This window comes from Tenrec ecaudatus, chromosome 14, assembly GCF_050624435.1.
Source record: "Tenrec ecaudatus isolate mTenEca1 chromosome 14, mTenEca1.hap1, whole genome shotgun sequence".
NCBI lineage: Eukaryota > Metazoa > Chordata > Mammalia > Afrosoricida > Tenrecidae > Tenrec > Tenrec ecaudatus.
In genome coordinates this window covers 53,117,431-53,145,059 of record NC_134543.1, presented here as the reverse complement: position 1 = coordinate 53,145,059, position 27,629 = coordinate 53,117,431, and the positions used below count along the sequence as shown (strand labels likewise).

The window sequence follows — 27,629 nt, the reverse complement described above, 5'->3', positions numbered from 1 at the left end:
AACAATTTAAGTAACTCCCATGATATATTTATTAATTCTAATAAAAGAACTATTAATCTAGCCAATGGTATAGATTTTAAAATACTATTGAGAAAAGGAATTATATATAAATGTGTAGGAACATATTTTAGATAAAAATACTTAGGATGTTCAATGATACAGGTTAAAAACTTAATTACCTGAACACTGTTTAAGAAAACAATGAGAGATGAACTATCTGGAGGAAAAACAACGGGACTGACAGTTCCGGGGGGGACATGGGATAGGGGGAGGTGGGTGGTAAGGAAGTGGTGTTAACAAACCCAGGGACAAGGGAACAACAAGTGATCCAAATTGGTGGTGAGGTGGGTGTGACAGGCCTGGTAGGGAATTATCAAGGGTAATGTAACAAAGAGGTCTAGCTGAAACCCAGGGGGGACGGAGCATGATAAGGGGACAGGGGGAAAGTCAAGGGAAATAGAGGAAAGAGCTAGGATGCAAAGGGCATTTATGGGGGTCTAGACAAAGACATGTACATGTGCAACTATATATATGAGGATGAGAAAATGGATCTATGTGCTTATATTTATAGGTTTAGTATTGAGGTGGTGGAAGGACATTGGGCCTCTATTCAAGTACTCCCTCAATGCATGAATACTTTCTTCTATTAAATTGGCATTCTATGATGCTCACCCTCCCAACACAACCACTGAAGACAAAGCAGGTGAACAAGCAAATGTGGCGAAGAAAGCTGATGGTGCCCGGCTATCAAAAGAGATAGTGTCGACGCTCTCCCCGGCTGGTGACGACGGGTGCTCACTCCTGTAGGCGCCCCTGCTGTTAACAAGATGTCTTCAGGAACTGCCAAAATTGGGCACCCTGCCCCCAACTTCAAAGCTACAGCTGTTATGCTTGATGGTCAGTTCAAAGATATCAGCTTGACTGACTACAAAGGAAAATACATCGTGTTCTTTTTTTACCCTCTTGACTTCACCTTTGTGTGCCCTACAGAGATCATTGCTTTCAGTGTCAGGGCAGAAGAATTTAAGAAACTCAACTGCCAAGTGATTGGTGCTTCTGTGGATTCTCACTTCTGCCATCTGGCTTGGATAAACACACCCAAGAAAGAAGGAGGCTTAGGGCCTATGAACATTCCTTTGGTATCAGATGCCAAGCGTACCATTGCTCAGGACTATGGGGTCTGAAAGGTGGAGGAAGGCATCTCATTTAGGGGCCTCTTCATCATTGATGATAAAGGAATTCTTAGGCAGATCACTGTAAATTACCTCCCTGTGGGCCGCTCTGTGGATGAGATACTAAGACTGGGTCAGGCCTTCCAGTTCACGGATAAACATGGAGAAGTGTGTCCAGCTGGTTGGAAGCCTGGCAGCGATGCTATCAAGCCTGATGTCTAGAAGAGCAGAGAGTATTTCGCCAAGCAGAAGTGAGCACTGGACCATTTCAGTGCTAGGCAGCCATGAGTAGCCTTGAGAAAAACAAACAAACCTCTTTTGTATTCTTCGTGTTTCAAACATAAGGCCTTAGACTCTACTGAGAGCATGGTATTTGATAATATGATAGGCATTTTTATAGGGGCTGGGGAGGGGCAGTCTTTCTACACCCCAGTGAAAATGACCCTGAGCTGTTTTGGGCAGGGCCTGATATGTATCAGGTACTAGTAGTGGGGCATAAGCCCATTGACCTTTTGTAGTTGTATTAAACTTGAACTCAGAAAAAAAAAAAGAGAGATAGCATCTGGGGTCTTAAAGGCTTGAAGATAAACAAACAGCCATCTGGCTCAGAAGCAACAAAGTCCACATGGAAGAACATATCAGCCTGTGTCATCACGTGGTTCTGAAGGGATCAGTTATCAGGCATCAAAAAACAAAAAATCATATCATTGGGTGCACACTTCCATGATACGATCGCGGAGGACAAACGGGTGCATAAGCAAATGTGGAGAAGAAAGCTGATGGTGCTCGGCTATCAAAAGAGATAGCGCCTGGGGTCTTAAAGGATTGAAGGTAAACAAGCGGCCATCTAGCTCAGAAGCAACAAAGCCCACATGGAAGAAGCACACCAGCCTGAGCGATCACGAGGTGTCAAAGGGATCAGCTATAAGGCATCATCAGAAAAAAAAATCTTACCATAGTGAATGAAGGGGGAACTGAAGAGTGGAGACCCAAAGCCCATTTGTCGGCCACTGGAGATCCCCTTGCAGAGGGGTCTAGGGGAGGAGATGAGTCAGTCAGGGTGCGATGTAGCACCGATGGAGAATACAGCTTTCTTCCAGTTCCTAAATGCTTCCTCCCCACCAACTACCATGATCCGAATTCTACCTTGCAAGTCTGGATAGAGCAGAGGATGTACACTGGTGCAGATAGGAGGTGGAGGCACAGGGAATTCAGGGAGGATGATACCTTCAGGACCAGGGGTGTGAGGAGCGATACTGGGAGGGTAGAGGGTGAGTGGGTTGGAAAGAGGGAAGTGATTACAAGGATCTACATGCAACCTCCTCCCTGAGGGACGGACAACAGAAGAGGGGGTGAAGGGAGACGCCGGGCAGGGCAAGATATGACAAAATAATAATTTATAAATTATCGGGGGCTTATGAGGGAGGGGGGTACAGGGAGGGAGAGGGAAAGAAGAGGACTTGATGCAAAGGACTTGAGTGGAGAGCAAATGCTTTGAGAGTGATTGGGGCAAAGAATGTACAGATGTGCTTTATACAATTTATGTATGTATGGACTGTGATAAGAGTTGTATGAGTCCCCAATAAAATGTTTAAAAAAAGAAATCTAAACAAAGCTTGTTGGTAATTAAACTGATGAAAGTTAATGAAAATAAAACACGGAATTTAGCAGGAACATCATGAATCAGATATGCTGAACTATTAAAGCCTTTATTAAGTAAAAAAAAAAGAGTTGTATGAGTCCCTAATAAAATGTTTTTTAAAAAGAAAGAAAACAATGAGAGACACAAGCAAAAAATTTCAATAATGCTCATTCACTAAGGCAAAACTATGTCTGAAGGACTAAAACATAACATTACATTTTGTATTCTGGTGTTTGTGGGGAAATTTTCTAACTGAATGCCCTGGGGGTGCGGACATCACTCATCAGTTGAAAAAAACCTATCTCCATGAAGACCCCTAGCCCTGGGGCATGATGGGACAGCTGCCATCAGCCCCTTAGATTATTTTTTAATGGGCCAGAAAGGCCCCAGTAGTAGTACCAAACTCCAAACTTACTGCCACCCAGTCAATTTGGACTCTGTGAAGGAATCCTGCTGGCATGGTGAACACTGGCCTGCGTACCACAAGGTCAGCAGTTCGAAATCACCAGCTGCTCTTCTGGATGGAGATAGACAAGGCTTTCTACGCCAGCAGAACCCACAGGGGCAGTTCTACCCTTTCCTATACGGTGCCTATGATGAGTGAGAATAAAAAACTCAAAACCAAACTCATTTCCATTGAGTCGATTCCGACTCATTGCAATCATATAGGACAAGGTAGAACTGCCCGTCCGGGTTTTCAAGACTAACACTTGATAGGAGTAGAATGCCTCATCTTTCTCCCGTGACGTGACAGGTGGTTTCAAACTATTGACCTTGCAGCAGCCCAACCAGGGCTCCTGAGTGGCAGGCAGTAGGCTTGGTATTTTCTCCTGAGAACCACTAGAGGCCACTCTTATCCTGGTGTGTGTGTGTAAGGCGGGGCGGGTGAGGGGTGTGTGGGGGGGATGTTGTTTGCTTCTTGGTGAAGATTCAGGAAATATGAGTGTTTGATTTCTAGAATTTAATACTCATGCATGGGGGCAGGGGCTTGGCTGGTGGCAGGTGGTAACTCAGCAGTGGGGCTCAACTGTCCTGTGGTGAAGGCAGGGGTCTCTATGTCTTTCCCTTCAGGGCACTTATGAACAGGCTCTCTAACTAGGTACCATGGTCAGCAGGGAGCAGGCATTTGCAGGAGGGGGTGCCCTCTGTCTGCTGACCTTACAGTTGCTCCCACCTTAAGAAAAGAAAAACCATCCTACTGCTTCCTCCGATTAGCTCCCTTTCTGCGTCCGAGCTTGGGACGTTGCCCAATCCCATCTCAATGTGGTTTGATGAACAAGTGCTCTGGATCTGGGGGGGTCACACTGTGACACAGGGGCCACGTGTGGCTCTTGTGGTGTGCACATGTGGTTCTGAAGTAAAATTGAAAAAAAATAAAGGATATTATTCAGATAATGGCATTTCCCCCCCCCTTTTTTCTCAATATTTATTGTGAAAAAAAATATCAAGCTACACAAAAACAGGATTGCGAATCCCCTGTGTCTGTCCACCATCCACAGTCAATAGTTATCAAGGAGCTGCCACACTTTCTGAGAAACATTCTGAAAATTCAGTGTAGGAATCTACTGTTTCCTTGGAGGAACTTCGCTCCCTGTGCTGTCATTTCTCAAGGCCAGGAACACCAAATGCTCAGGTCTCTTACCACCCCACAGGGCGGGAACTACTCTCTGCTTCAAGGCACACACACCTATTTTCCAGATGTGTTTCTATTTTTGACTTTACTGCTTCATTGATTATGCGTGTTTTGTTGTTGTTGTTGTTTTCAGATAATGGTGATTTCATTCATTTGTAAAAATATATTTACTTCTTTCCAATAATTTAAAAATTATTGGGAGGGACAGGAATGGCTCTTCCATCTCAGAAGTTTTCCAATCCCAGTTCTAGATGGGAGTGAGTGGGCTGTTCCCACTTCTGTCTGTTGCAATTCCTTCTCTCCCCCAGTTCCGGACTCTCCAACACCTTAACTGCTGTCCAGCATTCTGAGAACTCAATTGTACTTGTTTGTAGTCACGGTTCAGAGGGCAAGTTTCAGGGGAAGTAAAAGGAAATAGCCAATTACTTTACCACATGCCCCACCCTCTTCTAAGGTTTTCATTGGCTAATTTCAGAAGTAAATCACCAGGCCTTTCTACTTAGTCTTAGCCTGGAAGATCTACTGGAACCGGTCCACCAGGTGTGGTTCTGCTGGTATGTAAAATACCAGTGGCATAGTGCCCAGGATCATTGTAGCCCACAAGGCACCATCGTGTGACAAACTGACAGACAGGTGGTAGACCAGACAAATGTAAAAGGTTAATAAAGGAGGAAACTGGGTGCAGAATAGTTAAGAATTCCCTTTGTTCTCTTTACTTCTTTTCTGTAAATCTAAATATGTTCTAACATTTAAAAGGTGGGTTATTTTTGTTTGCTTGTTTGTTTTTAAATCTGCTCCTTCAACTACAAGCTAGTCCAGAAGTGTTACTGTCAACGTTCCCTACCCTTCTCATTTTGGCAGAAGGTTCCTCTGTCCCCAGTGTTGCCCACCACTTTCTCTGTGTACTGCCAGCCCTCATGGTAGCACTGCTTCCCTCCAATAAATCGCTGCTCTCTCTTTTATTGCAGAAAGTAAGTTGAGTGGCCTTTGCCTTTTGCAATGAAATGGTATCACCACAGGGCCCAGGCGGTATTCTTGAGATTTCATTTGGGATGGGAAATGCATTGGAATCCTGAAAATCGTTTCTCTTTGTCGCTTGCGTGGTTGTGATGGTTGGGGACCATGTCAACTAGACACTCCCAGGTAGGGGTGGGGGTGGGGCCCCTACCTGTTGGATTGCAACTTGATGACACCTCTTTGGTGTTAGAAGCCTTTTTGTATAAGGGTGAGAGGCACTCGGAACTCTGTCTCTCTCTCTGCCCCTTTGCCTTCTTGCTGGCTGGGACTCTGCCTGCCTCCAGGACTGGCCCCATGTGGGCTGCCGGACCCCGAGAGCTACCGGCACCCTATCATGTGTCCGTCAGCCTTGGAACCACGTAGCCCTGCACCCACTGGCCTGTGATCTTCCTGCACCCTGCTTCACCTTTTTGCATCATTAGCCTGCCACTACATGAGTCTGGAGAGGGCCCAGCTTGCATCAGACTTACGGACTCGAGCTGGACTGGGCGGGGATGCTTTCTTGATACAAAGCTCTTCCTTATACATATATGAGGGTCTCTGGTTTTGTGTCTCTAGAAACCTGGCCTAGCACAATGGTCAAAATAACAACAACAACAAACCAGAACTATGAATGAGAATTGGAGTTAGTTTTTCCCCTACGCAGCCCTCTTCCTTCGTGTTTGTCTTTGCTTTCTCTTGGAGAATGACCACAGAGAGGAACTCGCCTCCCCTAGTCCTTAGAGGTGGTGGACACATAAATGCAAACTATGAGATTTAGAAATGCAATTTGGAGATTTAGGTCGCATCCTCTGAAATATAATGGCACCGCACACAGGAACCAGAAAGTTAGGGAAAAAAAACCTCTTTGGTTCAATTATAGGATATGGTTCAGGCTCCTACGAAAAGTACACCTGTTGCCATTGAGTGGACATCAGCTTCCAGTGACCCCTAGGCTACAGGGCAGGACTGTTCCATACAGTCTCCTGGTTTATTGGAAGCAGGTCAGCAGGCCTTTCTTCCACAGCAACGATTTGGGTTTTGGTAAATTGAATGTCTGGCAACAAATCCAATGAAACAACACAGGAGAGTAGGGATAGAATCATCATCCTAAGCCTAAGTATCATCCTTGTCCCGACCCCTGAGATTTATAGGGCCCCACTGTGATCTTTGGGTTGGCATACATCTCCCCATAAGTGAAGAGGTTTTGGGGGACCAACAGGCCTAACTCATGCTGAGCCCCTGCCCCCTCCATTCTAGACCACCTTCCAGGTACTTGGGATCATGGAAGGAAGGATATCTTCCTCAAGTCTACATACATAGGAGTCAACTGCACATGCGGACCTGCATGTCCCAAGACCCTGGAAAGGGATGTACAGAGTTTGGTCACAACGGATTGGGTTGTCCACGTGGATGCAAATCTCCCAGAACAAGACTGAGTCAAGGGTGAGGATTAGGAAGAGAAGGGTGGAACCTCCCATTGCAGCCTTCTCTGTCTGGTGCCACACAAGTTAGGGACAAACCTGCTCACAGGTACCCATTCAAAGGAAAGTAGAGGTGAATATATAGGAAAATTCTATTTTGAGGAACTTTCTGAAAACGGAAAAGGAACACTCTTAATTCACATAAATATCATCCGTTGCGTGGGGTGAGATAAAGAATGTGGGGTCAGAGACAAGTACAGAAGATTGGCAATGGGGTATCACCAACCTGGAAGAGAAATGAACGCTTCCCCTAGAAATCAGTGCTAGCTCCAAAGATGCCCTAGATCACTGCCCCTAGAAATCGATGCGATCCCCAAATTCAGAGATTGGAGAATTAGGGGCAACTGCTATGCAAAAACTCAGAGTACAGACTTTGGGGAGGTGGTGGGTAAGTTACTGTGGAGCGGATTCCAATTGATAGCAACTCGGTGTGTCAGAGTAGAATTGTACTCTAGAGATCTCGTTTTCAATAGCTGATGTTTCAGGAGGCGATTGCCAGACCTTTCTTAGAGGCACGTTTGGTGGATTCCAACCTGCAGCCTGTGGTGAGCAGCCACGCACATTGGACCCTTTGTATCCGCTCAGTGAGTTCAAGTGATGGAGTAAATTGCGCCGCCGGGGTGATTGAGAGTTCCGTCTGCTTTCCAGTTCCCGAGATGAGGTAAAACATGCACAGAGAAGTGGTCTTTTAAGTGGTCTTGTGTTCTTCGGCACAATGCTCTTTCCTTCCCAGAGTGCTTCGCAGACCCTCCCGCCTCCTAAGCCTCCTCCCTTACCTGAGTGACCTTTCTTACAGAGTACACGTGCCTATGTGGCCTATCTGACTGGATGCTTCAAAAACAACCCATGTCAGTACCTCTGGCGACTATAACCACAGGTGGCGGGCAAGCGTTTTCATCAGTTCCACTTTCTGAAACTGGCCACTCACTAACGAGCTGTGCCAGGAATGGGTGTTTCAGCCTGGGCCCTGAGTGTTCCCCGAAGGTGGAAACATAAATAGCTAAACAACACAGTAACCTTTTCTTCCAAGGCAGGGCTTCAGTTGAGAACAATGGTGTCAAGCTGTGTCCATAAAGACAATTCTCTACACTTACAAGGAAAATCCTCCTTCCCACCACCCCTTTCTCTTCATGGTTGCTTAAACAAATGCAATTCTTTATGGTGTTGATTAAAAAAAAAAAAAAAGGCAAAGTAAGTGCTGATAATCGAATCCAAACTGACGCAACAGCGCACCAGACTCGGATCAACGGGCTCACTGCTCACTTCCTCTAAATGCCCCCGCTGGGCTCCCTGCCAGCCCTATTTCTCCATGTCGCGCAGGCCTGGGACCTCCGATCGCCTCCCGGGCTGGGTGAGTCGGCTCGCACTCTCGCTGTTGCCCGCCCTCCAGTGGGTTTTGTGCGCCCCCCACCCCCACCCCCGGCGGCCTCGCACCGCACCCCATCCCAGCCCTGGGCTGCAGCTGTTCCCCCGGAGCGCCCCCAGCGCGCCCAGCCCGGCGCCAGCTCACCTCCGCGTCCCCGCGGGGCAGCACCCGTCTGGTCGCCCCCAAGTTAGCGGGCGCCGCCACTTTGGACGGCGGCGCGTGGGCCCGCCCCGGGGCGGGGCGCGCTCGGGGCCCGGGGGTCGCGGGTCTGCGCCAGCCGGGGAGCCCAGCGCGGTCCGGAGGCGGCGGCGGCGGCGGGGGCGCAGGCAGCCGCGGGCGCTCGCTCTCAGGGCGCCGGAAGGGGGCTCTGGGTTTCGGTCCCTCCCCTTTTCCCCTGGGGCCGGAGCCCCGGGGCACTCAAACCCTTCTCTCCCCAGGTGCCAGCCGGGCCCGCAGGGCGCCTCTCTCCTCCCCGCAGCCCGCCATGGGCAATGCGTTCAACGAGTCCCGCGCCGAGGACTGCGCGAGCCGCCGCTGGCTCCCCTCGGGCGAAAGCCCGGCCATCAGCTCGGTGATGTTCTCGGCCGGGGTGCTGGGCAACCTCATCGCGCTGGCTCTGCTGGCGCGCCGCTGGCGGGGGGACGCGGGGCGCGGCGGCGGCCGGGGAAGTCCCATCTCCCTGTTCCACGTGCTGGTGACCGAGCTGGTGTTCACCGACCTGCTGGGGACCTGCCTCATCAGCCCCGTGGTGCTGGCGTCCTACGCGCGGAACCAGACCCTGGTGGCGCTGGCGCCCGAGAGCCGCGTCTGCACCTACTTCGCCTTCGCGATGACCTTCTTCAGCCTGGCCACCATGCTCATGCTCTTCGCCATGGCCCTGGAGCGCTACCTGGCCATCGGCCACCCCTACTTCTACCAGCGCCGCGTCACGCGCCGCGGCGGCCTGGCCGTGCTGCCCGCCATCTACGCCGTCTCGCTGCTCTTTTGCTCTTTGCCGCTTCTGGACTACGGGCAGTACGTCCAGTACTGCCCGGGGACGTGGTGCTTCATCCGGCACGGGCGGACCGCGTACCTGCAGCTCTACGCCACCCTGCTGCTGCTGCTCATCGTCGCCGTGCTGGCCTGCAACTTCAGTGTCATCCGCAATCTGGTCCGCATGCACCGCCGGGGCAGGAGAAGCCGCTGCGGACCCTCCTTGGGCAGCGGCCGGGTCGGCCCCGGGTCCCGCAGGCGAGGGGAAAGGGTTTCCGTGGCGGAGGAGACGGATCACCTCATCCTCTTGGCCATTATGACCATCACCTTCGCCATTTGCTCCTTGCCTTTCACAGTAAGTCACTCTGGCTCCACAGCCCAGCTGGGCGCAGCCTTCTGACACCCTCCGCTCCCGTCCCCTCGGACCCCCACCCTTTCTACTGTCATCCAGACTTTCTGCAGCTCTTAAGAGAAGGTCCCAAAGTGTAAAGGTCTGTAGCCATGCGGGGCTTCTTCAGGACCTATTCTTAACTTCTCTCCACTTCTGTCTTTCCCTAACCCCCGCCTAAGGGCGGCCCTCTGCTAGTGTTTTGCAGGAAGGCAGTGCCTGTGAAAAGGGAGCTTTTGCTATTTCCTAAGCCAACCCTGGCGACCGCCCTAGAGTCGCAAGCCCCTGGACGGTGTCCCTTGCCCACTCTTGGCTAGCCTGGCTCAGTGCCTGAGGAGGCCCGTGACCCTGGCGCATGTATGTGATGGTCTTTGTTACACCTGCTTACCCTGAGGGGCAGTTCACACTCCTGTCCCTTCTACCCACTGAGACCAGTTCTCTGAGATTTACCTTTTTTTTTTCTTCTGGGAGTAAATGTCCCCAGGCCACTGCTGACCTACTGTCAAAGGGAATGGTCCCCAGTGACCAAGGCCCCTTTGGCAAAAGTTCTGGAAAGTAATGATTTATTCTAAAAGTGTAACAAACACCTAGCTTACAGCTTCCCGATTTACATATTGGTGTGTACCTCTTGGATGCCATGAAAATTCACAACATGTTCATGCTGATAATGAGAGGGGAAGGGGACTGTTTCAGAGCCATCTCCTCCGGAGAAGGCATTTGTATCCTCTTACAAAAGGTGGTCTTGGCATCACTGTCAGAAATAGACATACAGGTGTCATTTCTCTTCTAGTCTTGTACTGGATAAACATGACATAAAACCACTCGCAGGTCCTTGTCCGGGATGGGATAAGTGACATGTCCAGGGCTTGCCATGGCCTCGCAGGCCAAAAGGCTGTCAGGGGACCCCAAAGATGGAAACCCAACTAAGTAGCGGGATGAGTGCTGTCTGGGGTTGGCACATCTCGGAAGTTATTTCTGTGATGCCGTGCACTTGAACTTTCTAAGGCATAACTCTGGAACCCTGGTGGAATAATGGGCTCTGAGTTGGGTTGTTAACCATGAGGTCAGGAGTTCAAGCTCACCAGCCACACGGAGGGAGAAAGATGAGGCTTTCTGTTCCCATAAAGATCTGCTACCTCAGAAGCCCACGGACGCAGTTCTTCTCTAGCCATAGGGCTGCTTTAAGTCAGAATTGGCGTGACGACAGTAAGTTAGGTTTTGTTGGCGTTTTAAAGGAGGAGCCCGGTGGTGTGATGGGTTACTCTGTTGGACTGCTAAGGCAAGGCCAGCATTTTCACTCCGCTAGCATTTTCACTCTGCCAGAAAAAGGCAAGACTTTCTTTCTGCTCGCATTGGATTTACTGCTTGAGAAACCCACTTTGAACCAGAATGGACTCAGTGGCAGTGAGCTGTTGAAGTTGAAGGCAGGGGGTGAGTAGTGGGGCCTGAGATGTGTCTGAGCATGCGCTTGCCGCTGGGGGATTTTGGCAACCACTTCCTGATCTTCAGAAAAACAAGACTGACCCACTTCTGCGCGTATGTAAGTCATTAGCAGGACCTCCCACCTGCCACAACCATGAAGACAGGAAAGAAAGAGAAGGCGCCTCACATTAGCAGGTCTGACAGGCAGAAACTAGAGATGTAACTTTATCTGGCCTCCCTTACAGCTCTGGTTACTTCATTCAGCCATCCTGTGGCCAGGAAAGGGACACAGGATGCTAAGATCCTAGATGTGACCTTCTTTCTCCCCTCCCCCATCCTCCCCTCTGTCACAGCCCCCCTACAATAAACTCACTATTTTAGTTCTTAGATCCTCGGTCCCCACTGTGTCACACTTCTCCCCCCTCCTCTGTCACGTCATAAGTGGTCTGAATCAGTGCATTGCACTTCGGGCGAATGAGGAACCCTGGTGGCGTGGTGGTGACCTGTTGGGCAGCTTATTACAAGGCCAGCACTTTGAAATCACCGCCTGCTCCGTGGGACAAAGAGAGGGCTTTCTACTCCCCTAAATAATGACAGGCTCAGAATCTCACAAAGGCATTTCTACCCTGTCCTGTCGGGTCACTGTGAGTCAATATCAACTTGATGATGGCTGTTAGTGGGAGAGTGGGATGAGGCACATAAAGACCTAGAACTGAGGAGATGGCAACTCCCATCCTGCCTTGAGCAGAGGAGTGTGTGCAGCTGCATAGCCTGGCCTCTGCTTCCTATTTGTGCTGGTCAAAAAAACCCAACCCCCCTCTCTGCCACCCATTCAATTCTAATTCATGGAGATCCTATGGGACACAGTATATCTGCCTTTGTGGTTTTCTGAAATCGTGACTTTTTACAGGAGTGGAAGACCGCCCCTTTCTCCCTCAGAGCGGCTGGTGGTTTCAAACTGTGGACTTACATCCCAGTTCTTAACCCGATTTGCCACGTGGGGTTTCCAGGAGTCCTAGTGGACTTGGGAGCAGCTGACCACACCAGCATGGACTAACTCAGTTTGAGGGTTTGTAATGGAACTAGAATGCAGAACATCTATCTATAAGATGACACATTTCAAGTTCTACTCAGCAACTTCAAATTCTGCTTGGAGGAGAGAAACCATTTCTGAATTGGAGAGTATCTTTCTTGGACAAGCAGGAATACTAATGTCAGTTCTTGGACTTTCTCTGTTATGTGTTTGTCAATAAAAATACCCGATACCCACAGTATCTCAGAAACTTTACGGAGAGACTCAGACGGGACCACTGTGTAAGCTGTTTTTATAAACCCAAAGTAGCAAGCCTAGGGCTGTCAAGTCAGTTCCCACCAGGACAGAGCAGAACTGCTGTGAATCTGCATGGGGCAGACCGCCACAGCCTTCTCCTGCAGAGCACCATACTCACTCACCACTGCCAGGGCTTCTGATGTTAAGAAAGGCAATGGTTTCGACAGAAATTCGTTTCCACAGAAATGGGCCTTTTGTCAAGAGAACTCTGTCATTGTTACATGGGGCTGTTATTTTCCAGTCTGCTTGTGGCTGTTTGTGCCCTTTGAAATTGGGTCAGTGGCCATCCTGGAGTTGCCCAGTGGAAGGGCTGTAGAGAGCTAGACATCGGAGAGAAAGGGTGGAGCCGCAGGGGCTTTGCTTTGAAGCGGTTTTCAGGTGGATTGCCTATGGGGGCTGAAGGAGCCGTGGTGGCACTATGACGAAGTGTGTGGCTGCTAAACGCAGGGCAGTGACTTGAGCCCACTGGCCACTCCCGGGAAGGAAAGAAGGAGCGAGCCGCTCCTGTAAAGAATACGCCCTAGGAAGCCAAGCTGTACTCTGTCCTCTAGAGACAGACACGCAGCCCCCTCCCCTCCCCGTGGCTCTGTGAGCTAGGCATTGGCCTGCTAACCTAAAAGTCAGTCGTTCAAGCCCACCAGCCGTTCCTCAGGAGAAAGATGAGCTGTCTGTTCCCATAAAGACTTGTAATCCCAGAAACCCCAGAGAGGGTAGTACTCCATGGCAGTGGGTTTGCTTAGACGGTCGGCAGCACACAGCAAGAGCATTCATGGCTTTGGAGAGCCTCGTGAAGGTGATCAGGGTCTTTAGCTCCCCAAGGACATCGTCTGGTATTTACATGAGCAAATATAAGCAACATTCCCTTCTGCATGTAAGGATGGCCAAGTTCCTCAGACAAGGGTCGGGAGAAAAAATCTTAGCATGCACATGACTTGAAAGCCAGCTGACCTGACTTTAGTGTTGGGGCTCACAGGACAACCTCTCCAGATGAACTTCAACCACTAGGCAGACAGCAGAGAGTGAACTATACCCTAAAGGGGAACTACCAGATCACCTCTAAATAAAGACAGTTACGTGGACCATTGACTAATTTTATTTCACCAATAAATTATTCTCAGTAATTATTGTCTTGCGTTCACATAGCTCCATAAACCTCGAGTAGAGTGACTCCGCATGGGTTTCTGAGAGTGTAGCTCTTTACGGCAGGAGAAAGCCCATCATCTGTCTCCCGTGGAGTGGCTGCAGCCGGCACATCCCCACTACGCCTCTGCGGCTCCTCCAAACCGATGAAGTGCACCGATGCCTATTTCTTTCTTCGGGGCTTTAGCCAGCAGTTGAAAACTATTGGCTATTATTGGCTTCTTGCATTCTGCTATTTCAAAAGGCTTGGCCTGTAGCCCCTGGAGGGTGCCTTCTGGATGACTCTTGGCTCTGAAGTAGCTTACACACACCCCCACCCCCCCACCCCCCCGCTGTACCCAGCCAGGCATCATTTGCACATGTCCTATTTGGAATGGTGGAGGCACTGTTAGATGAAGCAAAGGCTCATGGTTGCCTTCAGAAATGCCGCCCCTCTAACAGAGGACAGTCCACATATGGAAGTTAAACTACAAAAGGAAGTCAATGAAATTAAGTTTAATTATGTCACATAATTCAGTGTCACGTGAATATTAATGAAATATTCCAACTAAGTTTGCTCCTTGTGTCCCAGAAAATACTAGCAACCCGGCCTATCTCAGCCTCATTCCTTCCTGAGGATAACACCGCCATAGCCAGTGGGATACCACTAGTGGAGGGACGAAGAGAGCAGGACATACTGGAAATCTCATCAAGGGCTTTCAGAAATGCTAGTGGCAGCCATGGTCTCAACGTGTGGGCACAGTGATTGTTCCCACAAACGGTGCCAAGCTAGGACTTCCAATGTTTAGAAAGGGAAGCTGCCAAATGTGACTTGCCAGCATCCCGTCCCAAAGTCACGTTCACTCTTAGATTTCACGACTGTCATCGTCAAGATGGCTAAGTTCTTTGAGTGCTGAATTTTGCATGACTCCTGGTCTTCACAAGCCTGTCAGGTAGGTAGCAGTAGTATTCCGACGTTACAGCGGAGACGGCATACTTGCCCTGGGTCTCACAGCTCATAAGGAATGCCGCCTGGATTGACCTGCTGCTGAGCATAAGCCTCTTCTCTGAACTGCAGTACTGCCAGAGAGAGCATTTGTTTGGGGATGACTTAGTGTGAAGATTAATGCAAGAATTTTATGAGAAAATGGTGAAGATATTATCAATCTCTGGACCATTTTGCCCTTTTAAAATTTAAAATAAAATTTTTATTATGAAGTAGGTTGGGGGGTGTAACTTTCAAACCAGCCGTTTTGCATTCAACATTTTGTAACCATGCATCAATCCCCCTCTCTCAGTCTACACCCCTTTTCCTGCCCTGATGTCTAGTCTTCCTCTGGGGGCCCTCCATCCCCGCTTCTACCCCAGTTACCTGTCAACCTTCTAGTTGGCAGCTGGTCCCTCCCCTTGGGGAGCTCCCCGTCTCTATCCATGTGCAAGTCTTTGTCTTGTTTTTCATCCTTGTCACTGGACCACTTTATCCACTTTTAAAACGAAATGGCAAAGACCTTTCCCTCCATGTCACATCCAGGAGGGGTGTGGCTCCCTATGAAACAAAAGCCCAGGACTGAAATTTTAGGAGATCGGCTAATATAAACGCTGGTCTAAATAAAGATCTCTCACCTAAAATCTTCCCTCGGTAGATATAAAACATTTCGTAAGTGATAAAATGGCAAGTGGTATTTAGAAAATGACATTATTTTGGCCATCCCATATGAAAGCATACAAAGGGCCAATAACATATTCCCAACGGTTTATGCAATCAGGGGTTATTGTGCAAATTAATAAAATCCTCCTTATGCTCATCCGCTGTTGTCATCATTTCACAGAGCTAAACAGAAATTCTCTTCCTGAAAGAGAACAGAGCACGGGGAATACACCAGACCCCCATTCTTCCCTCTCGATTTCCAGCCCACAGCCAGCCATTTTCTCGCCACTTTGCTAGTAATTGTGGATCGCTACTGGCCATCTTAAATGTTTCCACATGCCATTAGGATACACTCCTTATGCATTTTATGCATATTTAAAAGTTCTAGGGTGAGGAATTGACTCGCTCTAAATAGACCTTCATCTTTAGTAGAAATCCTTTCGAGCTGTCCATTTCTAAGTACATCTGATTAGTGGAAACATGATCTTTGCCATATGTCTTAAATGGAAGTAAATAAAACCGGGCTTTCCTGTTCATTCCTGGTACTCTTTATAGAAAATGTAATATGGCCAGGGTTGGAAAATTGTTCTGAAATTAGCAGATTACATAGATGCCAAAGATCACAATGCTAAGGGTGATGAAAGACAAACATGGAAATCTCTGTATATAACCACGTTGATCTTCTCCTGGTGATCCCTGAAGTTCACATCCATGAATAACTGGAAGGTCCGTTATCATCGTGTCTCATTAACGGTGGATTTGAAGATTGTTGGAAATGTTTTACTATGCGTCACCTTTTAAGAGAATGTTCCTCTCTGTGTGTTTTCATTTTTTTTTAAATCATTTTATTGGGAGCTCTTACAGCTCCTATAACCATCCATACATCCATTGGATCCCCTGTGTGTTTTTGTTGAACATATTTTCCTTTGCCATTTGGTATTATGAGGTGGTGGTTGTGAATAAAGACACAATTACACTGGTTTTTCAATTTCAGACAGCACAAACCATAGCCCTTTTCCCATAAAAGAAGTTATTCATTATGTTGACCCCCTTGGTCAAATTTATGATCATTGCTGCTTCAGATGATTCAGGACAGATCTTTGATTCGATGGGGAAAAACACACACTGAATTTTGGGGTGGTAATATGACAAAAACCCATTACAATATTTAGTTTAAACAAAAATAAAAGAAAAATGGTAAGGGGCTGATTTCCTGACACGAAGTTCAGGAAGATAACCGATGGGTCTCTTTTCCACTAGAGACAGAATACTCAATTCATCTGCCATTTAGTTCATCTTCTCAGCCCCCATGGCTTCTCCTGTCGCTTGTTTTAAAGCTTCTGACCACCACTCCCACCCATACCTTGAGCTCCTGTCCACTGTGCCTCAACTTAGATCATCTAAGGGAACCAAACTCCATTTTTGAAAATGTTGACGCCTAAAATGTTTGACAGAAACTCATTTGAAGAGTCTTGCGGTTGGGGCATATATGTAATGGGAAGGGGTAGGACATAGGGAAAGTACTTGGGGGGAGGCTGAAACTTCCTGCAGAACAGGGTTCTTCATCTGAGCTCATGAACAACACACAGATCTCTCCAAAGTGCTTGCGTGTGTAAGTAGAGGATCCACGGCGTCCAGCGTTTTGTGGTCCAGAGGCGCCACACTGGGATATGAGCCGAGAGCTCTAGACCCCCCACATTAGCTCTTTGTTTTTGCAGTGCTGCCGTGTAGCACCCCGTGAGGCACAAGGTACCGGACCTCTAGTTCTGGAGCCACCTCCTGCCCTATTTTTCCTTCTCGAGGGAAATAGACAATTCCTGTTTCCCTCCACCACTAAGCACCTGGGCTTTGGGAAGAATTCCTTTAAAATACCCTATTCCTGGAAGGCAGTCTCCCCAAAGGATTTTGCTTTTAGAATGAATGATGCAGAGCCGAAAGCCGGGCACTCTTAATTCTTTCAGAGGGCACGTAAGTGTAGATCCATCTATGGTCGAACTTAGTTGTGGACATAAAGTTTGTCCAGCTATGGTTTTGATGTCTACGAGCAAGAACAGTAATGGCCATAAACCTTTGCTGGTGCCTTTGATAAGAGGTCTCCTACAAGAGCAAAATTCAGTCAGTCGGTTAGGACTTGTATGTGAATCTGCCCAGTGTAGGCTTTTTAAATGGATGGTAGCAGAGGGTCTAGCGGCTGGAAGTCAAGCTTAGAATTCCAGTGCTTGAGTTTCACTGCCTCAGGCTTTTCCACTTACGAGGTAGGTGATCTTGGGCACGGTCATTCATTTTCTAAGACGTGGTTTGCTCCTCTCTGCAATGAAAATGCCAGTGCTTTCAAGGTCTGCAGAAGAAGCCGTGTATTTGAACTGCGGGCTGGCGCTGACTGTTGAGAGCGCCTGGACTGCTAAAACAACAGACAAGTCTGTCTTGGAAGAAGTGCGGCTAGAGTGTGGAGGCAGAGATGGCAAGACTTTATCTTACGGACTTTGGACACATGCTCAGGAGAGACCAGTCTCTGGAGAAGGACACGAGCCTTGGTCGATTAGAGCAACCGTGTAAAAGAAGAAGCCCTTCAGCGGATGGATGGACCCGTGGCTGCACCAGTGCAACTGTGAGGACAGCCCGGGACTGATGAGCGTTTCCACCTGCTGTGCAGCGGGTCACTGTGGGTTGGAACCGACTCGGCACCGACCCACAAAATGAAAATAGTAAACTTTTATAATCTTGTGTAAACATTAAACAGAATAACACAAGTCACTTAGCATCAAGCCTGCCATACAATAGGTGTTCAATAACGTAGCTGTGGCCACAATACAATTCAATTTCCCATGGGAAACCAGATTTTCTTTAAATAATGAGAAACTGGATTCTGGAAGCTCCGTATCAGCTGATGGGCCAGGACTAAGTGGGTCTTCTGTCTTCAAATGTGATAAATAATGAGTTTAAACTATTTCTGGATTTAGATAAGGCTGTAGTGGTTCTTAGCCTTAGTCACACATTCAGAGGCAGTGGTTCTCAACTTTCCTAACGCAGCGACTCTTTCATACAGTTTCTCATGTTGTGGTGACCTCCCCGCCCCCGCCCAACCATAAAATTATTTTTGTTGCTACTTCACAACTGTCATTTTGCTACTGTTATGAATCGGGCACCCCCAGTAAAAGGGACGTTTGACCCCCAAAGCGGTCATGGACCCACAGGTTGAGAACCACTGCCTTAGGGGTGTTTCCAAAACCTGATATCTGGGTCACAGCCCAGATGAATTAATTTAGAATCTGAAAAAGGGTCCAATACATCAGAATTTTTTAAAGCTTCTTGGGTGATTTCAATGAGTGTCTAAATATAGTTCTCATTTGTTTTGAAAGTCTGAGCCTGCGATGCAGTTCCATGAAAGAGAGAAATGTAGCTCAAATGAATAGTATCCACTCAGTAACTTGATAGTGTCTTCTAGGAAACATTACAGGTTTCCACAGAAGACCATTCAAAAACAGCCCCCATGCTCATCAACCTGCCTTGGAGGGCTCCCTTCCAGTGCTGTGTTCTTAGTAAAACCCGTTGGGGAGAGCCTGCCCGGTGGAATTTCAACTTACGTTGACTCATTTAGATTACCACTTGGTTCTTTGTCTCATAGCAATATATTAGTAAGATTTACCAAAGGATGTATAATTCATTACCAACCTCTGAAAGCAAATGCCACAATCTCACTGAAACACATTGTTCATTTATTGCTTTCTCTCCCTTGAGTCAGCCTTTAACGTAAAACTCAGGATCCACAAATTCTAAAATGGTCAACCACAGACAAAAGACAATATCCAAAGGAAAACAAGAAAAGGTTTGAGAGCAAACGGGAAAAGCTTACACCAAAAGGAAGGTTACACAGGAACTCCGAGGGTCACGAAAGTATCCTTTTTACCACGTGTAGGACCTGTCTTCTATGAAATATTGGCCGCCCCCAGAAATGCACATTTTAAGCAGTTCTAAAATGGCCCACTGTTAAATGAAAAGGAAACAAATAGTACAGCCTTGCTTCATCCTCTAGTTTTCACTTCTCATTCTTCTGTCACGCTCGAAAGGGACCAGGAACTATGGCGGGGGTGGGGGGGGAGACTGTTCCCTAGAAGCCTGAATCATCTTTAAGTGTGAAGCTCAGCATGCTGAGTCCAGCTCTCTGTCCCGCCCATCGTAGCTGAACAATTCATCGTGATCACATTGTTGGACTGAACTAGACCACAAACTCAAAATATACAAACGTTTCTACACCGCAGTGCTAAATTTAAGTAGACAACATACACATTTGCATACTTAATGGTGTATCCGTAGATGACATAGAAATGGACATTGCTGTTATTAGGAGCCACCAACGCCATTTAAACTCATAGAAATTCGGTGACCAACGGAACGACACTCTGCCAGGGACGAGGCCATCTTCACAAGCATTGCTGTATTGGAGCCCACCGTTGCAGCCACTGTATCATTCCATCTTCCTCTTTCCCCTAAACCTTCTACCAAGTATGCTGCCCATCTCTATGGACAGGTCTCTCCTGATGACATGCCCAAAGTATGTGAGATGGAGTCTCACTATCCTTATTTCTAAGGATCATTCGGCTATACTTCTTCCAAGACAGATGTGCTTGTTCTTCTGACAGTCCGTGGTACATTCAATCTATACCAATATTCATATACCTACTGATGCAACAGCCAATTGTTTGGCTGCTAATGGTGCAAACCTTCTTGGGGTTTCTGTGGAATAATAACCTAGCAATCTACTCCAGTAAAAGTTGCTGCCTGGAAAACCTTACGAACCCCTTCTGTTCTCTCACATGGGGCCACTGTGGCTTATAATCCTATTTAACAATAACAGCAATGTATATGTATATGAGCAGGCTTTCAACGTTCAGGGAAACATGGAATTATAAGATAATGGAAATTTTGCACAAACTTGAACTTCTGATCATTGAAATCACTCCTTACATGTACTATGCCAGTACCCCATGTTTCTCATTGAAAATAAGGGGACTCATTGAAATTTGGGGACTCCACCATCAATTCCACTTTTTCCTTACTCATCTGCCAAGTCTTTGGTCTATTCCCTTTGCCAAGATTCTCAGGCATAAACATCTGCGACTGCCAAACTTTCCTGCTATTGTTCTAACATAAGCAACCAGCAGATGGCTACTCCGCCCCCTCTCTGAAATTTGCGTTGTAGATTCAGATGCCAGATGCCTGCAGACTTAGTCAACAAGCCACTCCTTCTTCCAGTGAAGAAGTGTGGACAAAAATGGGAATGACTCCCTGATTCACAGGTGAGGATTGGCAAGAAAGTCCCTGGAGTATTATAAAGAACTGGTTTTAAATGAGGACCTCTGGTGCTACAGTGGTTAACCAAAAGGTCAGTGGTTCAAACCCTTCAACGGATCCACTGGAGAAAGATGGCAGCCTGCTTCCATAGGGATTGCCAGCTTTCGAAACCCAAGGGGCCATTCTGCTCTGACCTCAGAGTTCCCATAAGTTGGAATAGACTTGGCGGACATGGCTGTGATTTTAAGTAGCTGAGTGATTTTCTTTTGTTTTCCTCTTTTCTGTAACTGACATGGAAGTTAGACTCAAGTTCCTCCCTTTCGTTCTGGCCAGGAAGTCTTGTTGTTTGCTAAATATCTACGGGCGTAGCTCAAAACTGGTTACCAGTGTGAGTGCGCTGACCAACATGAAGATGTGCGAGCTTTCTAGAGTTTAGGACATTGTTCCAAAGATGTGTGACGGTGTGCAGCCCACAGTGGGCGCTGGACAGCGGTCAGGAGAGCTAGAGCCGGTGGCCGGACCCACCCCTAACAAAGGCGCTCTGGTGGCGCTGTTGGTTAGGCATGGGGCCGCTAAACGCAACGCAACAGCAGCCTGGTGTTCAAATCCCTCCATGGGAAAAGGAGGCTGTTAGCACCCCTAAAGATATACAATCTCGGAAACCCTTTATAGGATCAGCCCCTGGGAGTGTGGGCACTTAACATTTCTGTGGCTCTGTGTCCCCATGGATAGCACGGGGATGACAACAACTAATGCATCGAGCTCTTACTATGTCGAGCCGTGTCCTAAGCACCTTAGACTTACGACTTATCATTTTTACAGCAGTCCCGTGAAGTTGACTGCTATAGCTCCTCTCTATTTTCAGAATGAGGAGACTGAGGCACACAGAGGTTACGTTTTGAAACTGTGTATGGAGTCAGGCTTCAAGTCAGGCAATACCATAGCAGCATCCTCATCCTCTGCTCCCTCTGCAGGAGAAAGACGGGCTTTCTACCCCATACTGCGGGGCAGTCTGGGAAGCTCACAGGGGAAGTTCTACCCTGTCCTATGGGTAACGCCTAGCAATGGCAACCACTGGATGGCTTTGAGTTTGGTTTGGGCTTTGGTACTCCCTCTGAGAGTGCTCTGCTTCTCCCTCGTCTCAACTAATTACAATGATTAAATCAGATGAAGCATTTAGAAGTCAATTAACATGTCATGACGAACCTTGCTAAGGCTTACTTCCTCATGGGTTAGAATGAGATGATAATATTTCGGGCTTTTGTAAGAACTTGAGTTACAGCAAGCATAATTCCCATGATAAATGTTTATATATGTAAATTAGATATATGTATGATTATTAGCCAGTGGTAACTCCTTAATATTATAATTGTTATTGCTATTACTAAAACAACTTAATTAGGTGCCAAGAAAAGCTTATCCATTTCTCTCTGTTCAAAATGAAAAGATGGCAACACTGTGTATAATGTTGATATTCTTTATGAACCACAGAGGGTTCTTTGAGTTTCATGTGACCAAAAAAATTATTGTTATCACTTACATATGGGAGAAGGGTGCAATTTTGATCTCCACCCCCAATTTCACCTTCCCCACAACACACAGTGCAGTTTCACTTTTGCATCTGAATAAATATCATCACGCGACCTCGGCCACAGTGGGCCACAGCATGACGCTATTGTCACATCCGTCTCAATGGCAGTAAGCGTTTTGGTTTTGTGGCCGATGTTTGTCCCCTGTTGTTAACACTGTTTTCCCTTTTGTTTCTCACAGATTTTTGCGTACATGAATGAGACCTCCTCCAGAAAGGAAAAGTGGGACCTCCAAGCGCTTAGATTTTTATCAATTAATTCAATAATTGACCCTTGGGTCTTTGCCATCCTGAGGCCTCCTGTTCTGAGACTAATGCGTTCAGTCCTCTGCTGTCGGACTTCATTCAAAACACAAGACACACAAACTTCCTGCTCTACCCAGTTCAGCTCCAGGAAACAGACTGACTTTTGTAGACAGTGATTAAGAAGTATTAGCCAGCATCTGGGAGGTCATTTTGAAACGATTCCTTGGAGAAATGAAAATGATAATAAATAATAATAATGTAGATCCCAAATAAAGCCACTCTCGTGAAAGGGAGCAAACACCTGTCAGGCAGTGGTTGGGCTGTGGATGGGTCGCTACGGCTCTTCACAGAAGGTGTCAGGAGCCATCTCTGACAGCCGCCCCCCGTGGGCTTGTTCCGCAGCCTTCGGAAAACAGCCCCACTGCATTTAAGAGCTGCTCATCTTAAGGTTAAACTCTCCAGTTGACCAAGAAAGCATGTGGTTTTACAATTTGTTTAAAACCCTAAACAGTTACTGCCCTGCTTTAATCTTGTATGCTAACACATTATACATTTCTATACCATGACATGACGTGGTCTACAAGCAGGTCAGATAAAACATTTTCGTGTATTGCCTAGGAAATCTTTATGTGGAAGCCACCAACCCTGTTGTCTTATGCTGGCTGGCTGCATCCTTGATTTGGACAATGAAAGTGAGGATTAGAAGCACTTCTTACTGCCATGCCTGTGTTGATGGGGGTGCTCCCTGCTTCCTACAGCGTTTTTCTTACAAGAGTGGCTCGCGGGGCTGCTGGCTGCTCTGTGTGCTCTTCCTCCAGGAGGCACAGGCGACACTGTCAAGCCTACTTAGGTGGTAATGCCCAGATGTGCTCACAGTAATCAAGAGCACTGTAGGGATTTTTTTTTTCTCGAGAAATAATAGAAGAGCATTATTAAGAGAACACATTCTAATTAATATTCATTACTGTATTTCTTAGGAAGGATATATATATATGACTGTATCTAAAGCCAAATATTAGAGTTAAAAATGGACAAACCTGGTCACTCCTTGACATATATTAGGGATGTTGGGGTTATGACTAACATATATTTTATGAAACGCCTGTGTTATAGTGAGCTTCATCTGTCTTTATTTTTATTTAAGGAACATAGTTTGACTCATATAGGAAATCATGAAACAGTGAGTCATATCTTAACATATTTCTAAATCTAAATGTTTGGCATGGTGTAAACTCAGCATCAAAATATTTCAGTGAATTTTCACTGTTTAATCATATCTTAGTTACTGTGTAAACTAATCCAAAATATTATAAAATAAACTATAAAACAGAAGTTTAAAATGAAACAGCATTTAATGAGTTCCTCATAAAATTAGCATAGACATGCTATCTTTTAAATGAGATTAAAATGGAAAAATAGATTTTGTCGGGTTTTTAAAGTGTGATTGCTTTGTAATTAGAGGTTAAATATTCGACAGAGTATTTGGTTGGGTTTTTTTTTCCCTCTTACTTTAGTATGACCCTCCTAGCATGATTTTTTTTTAGTGGACCACTTTACTTTGTCTTATAATTGTTGACCCTAAACTATTGCCCCTAAGTAACATCAAACTAGAGGATTATTCAGTTATCTCAAAGAATATAGGCATTGCTGTACTTTGACACAAATTATCTATGTCCAGTCAGCTCTTACATAAAAAACAAAAGCAAATAAATGGTTGACTTTTCTACAAATCTAAACAAGCCAGGCAAAATGTAACTTAACTGAAATCTGGACATGTAAATAAATCTCTCTTGTCTACCAAATTCTCTCAAGTTAAGAAACTGTTCTCAATGGGATGAAATTAGGCCCAGGGGTACCTCCTAAACATAAAATTCTAAAGTTACTTTGAATCTGGAAGATTAATGTCTTCTGTCAGATAACATTTTTCTCCCTCCAAATGAAAATGTTAAGTATAATCCTTCATCCACCTCACCATCCATAAAATTAAAAAAAATTGGAATGGTGCCCAAGAACAAACAAAACAAGAAAGGCAAAGTTGGATATAATGTCAGAGTGATTCACGCTGGGAACCCCGCATTCGAGCCACTTGTTTGGGAATTACAGTTGTCTAGGCTTCGTTTCTTCCTGATTCTTACCTGGTGTTACATGACGGCAGCGCGCTGTGGGATTTCAACAGTGCGCACATAGGGATTTCAGGAGAAAAGCGTCTGTAGGAATCAGTCGCCCACTATTAATTGAAATTTAAGTGTAATTTTTAAAAATTACTTAGATTAGATATAAAAATATTTCCTCTCTAAAATTGTCACATTAAGCATGCCTGTTGAAGTTATTTTCAAATTAAAGAAGCATAATTTAGCCTATTATATTAGAGAACTGAATTGTGATGAAAAAAAAGACCTAGATTTTATTCTTTACACCCTCACCCTCCTCCAGCCCCAGCCAATGGAATGAAAAAGGAAAATGAACCTCAGGAGATGTTTACCTCAAGGCCAGCCCTCCCTTTAGGCGTCCAGATAGAGGAAGGGCCCACGCAGTCGAGTCGCTCCTGGATGGTTCTCTGTGGCCCACATCCTCTTTCCCAAGGGAGAACTGGGAAGCTATGGTGCTACATTGTAGTCTTGAATCTCTAAAGATCTCATTGAGACCTGACCTCGGTTAGAGTCTATGGAGAGCTCCAGAAAAACCTGACCCCTAAATAATCACCTAGAGCTAGACTATAGTTCCAGAAACCACACTGACCCCAAACCAGTGAGCCAGGAACCGTCCTAACACTAATGTCAAGTCAGCTCCAATCTGATCCAAGGAGGACAAAACTCTTTAGGTTTAGGATTTGAGTTGGCAGAGGTTTAGGCATATCACTTAGCTTAAGCCAAATCCAATGGTTTCTCAAACTTGGAAAGAGTCCCTGCTGAAACCATTCACAGTTAGAGAAGCACCCCTCGCTGCAAATGGACACTTTATACATGTAAACCTATGGCACCGAGTCAGTACAGGTGGGGGTGCAACTTGAATATTTGATGACTGTCTACTGCCTTCATCAAGCGCGTGGCCTCACTGGATTTCCTCTCTGATTGCACGTTTACAACACACCTCCAGTCACCTAACAGCATTAGCATTGGTGTTATTTGAGCACTGAAATATACACTATGGAAAATGGGTACTATTTTAATTTGAATAATTCATTAAAGCTACAGACTAATTTATACATGGGACCATGCCCATGTATTGGGCATTACTTTTCATTTCAGAAAGATCCTTTTTGGGGGTAGCTTTTGCAATTTTTTTCATTGTAAGTAAATTTTATTATTTTTTTTGTAAGCAAATTTTCTTGAATTATATTTTTTTATTTTCTACAAAATGTATGTACTATTAAAGATCTCTTATGGTGGCTCAATTTTGTGGCCTTCGTGCTTTGATTTTTGTTTTCATATAACAAAAAAAATCAGCGAGTGATCCAGAAGAGAGACACAGCATTTATAGAAGGACTATTTAAACGGGGCCGGGAAAAGCTACAGGAATCAATAAGGGATAACGAAAGATCCCAGAGCTGGCAACATAGGAAGCTATTGCCATTCAAGCTGTAGAAGATACCCCTGGACAAGGGCTGTAGTCTTTGGTAGAGAAACAGCGTCAGTCAAACTACAGTGAGGAAACCTTGTTGACCTCAACGCCTACTCGTTGGCTGTCTGCCTGTTTCTCCCATCAGCTAATCAAAGTGGAATCTGGAGAGCAAGGGCTGATGCAGTCCAGGAAGCACAGACCGAGAGTGGAGAGTAGACCAACCTAGAAGTGCAAATGGAAAATATCCAGCATACGTACGATAAAAATATCTTCAGCTCTTTTCAGATTGCACCAACACAAAAAATGGAAACTGCATGGTGGGAAGTCACTTTTTTCCTCATCTGTCTCCAAATAGCCCCTAGTAAGCTTGCAGAAGAGGAACCCGTGTGTATGGAAAGAAGTAAAATAGGAGAGATTCCTTCCCCACACTGCTTGCCCTACCTCCCTGTGGTTCAACATGTGCATTTACTCAGCTCCAGGGGCAGATCGTATACTTGGGACAGAGGTAGAGGATCACACCGAAGCAACTTTCTGTTTTCCAGCCCATCGCCGCCTTACAGAACAATAGCTATTTTTTAAGTAGAATGAGAAGCAATAGCTATGTTTACTGGTTTAGAAAGAAATTGAAGGCTTATTTTTAAGGAGGACCTCCAGAGCAGTCCCCACGGGATTTGTTATATTCCCAAAGGTAACAGAGCTTAGAATGGTCTACAAAAACCTTATGAAGAAGAGCCCATCCTGGCCTCTTCACACACAGCTGGCTCAGAGTCCTGGTTTGCGGTGGTGGTGGTGGGGGTGGGGTATCTGTTAAATGTGGGTACAAGGGTCGAGGGTCACTCTCGAGAATGATGGTGATAAGCAGGAAGGAAAAGCTATATTTCAAATAATGTAATAAAGATAGGTAATCAACATGAGACTGTTACAAAACATTGTAAACAGGGGGACAAGAGCCATAGATACCAACAGAGGGGGGAAATAGAATGCAATTATAATGCTGATTCTACTTGTGAGTGCATAAAGAAATTATTTTCTGATTTGAAATGGATCGTTTTAATTAGAATAGAAAGCGAAATTTTTTCTTACGCTGTTCTTGTCAAAACCAATTTTAACACTAGATTAAAAGTCGATTACTCTGGTATATAATTACACCTTCTAATTACATACTATGTTAAACTATCTATATCCACATCTATATTTCTATTAATTACAGTATTTTTGGTATAAACTCACCACCATCGGGTTGATGATGACTCATAGCAACCTACAGACCTGTTCTTGTGAGTTTCTGAGACCGTCACTCTACAGACATGGAAAGGCCTGTCTTTGTCCGAGCCACAGCTGGGGGTTTCAGCATGTTGGCCTCGTGGAGCACAGCCCATTGGGGAGATAGAGCAAAAGTAACTTGATGAATCCCCATTGGGTAGAAATAGCTTATTTGGTTTATTAGAATTTATATCATTGGATCAATGGATATGGATTTGTTTAGGGATTTTGATTAGTGATCTTTGATTCTTGATTTCCGTAGCATAACACAGTGAGATGAGAAATTTGAAGACATTTCTAAAGTATAGACATCTTATAAGAAAGTTCATGGAAATAGAGGTGAAGTTGCTTAGGGAATGTGAGGAAGGGTTTTGTTCCTACAATGGGTAAATTTGAGGATATCTTTGGGCTAAAATGAGGAAATGACAGAGTTGTTTATGGGAAAGAGAAGAAATAATTGGTGGAGTAAGGGCCAACTAGGCTCAAGGGAGATGTAATGTTGAGCAC

At 46.0% G+C, this 27,629-nt stretch overlaps 1 protein-coding gene and 1 pseudogene across 1 annotated transcript; both read left to right on the top strand.

Annotated features, from left to right (window-relative positions):
• The first annotated feature begins 809 nt into the window (after positions 1-809).
• Positions 810-1,427, top strand: LOC142425875 (peroxiredoxin-1 pseudogene; annotated as a pseudogene).
• A 6,733-nt stretch (positions 1,428-8,160) lies between these two features.
• Positions 8,161-25,114, top strand: PTGER2 (prostaglandin E receptor 2). The gene is given in 4 exon segments (XM_075531336.1): positions 8,161-8,278; positions 8,731-9,620; positions 22,235-22,447; positions 22,449-25,114. Coding segments are annotated over 4 exon segments (1,212 nt in total). The 5' UTR covers positions 8,161-8,199; the 3' UTR covers positions 22,479-25,114.
• Positions 25,115-27,629: the final 2,515 nt, after the last annotated feature.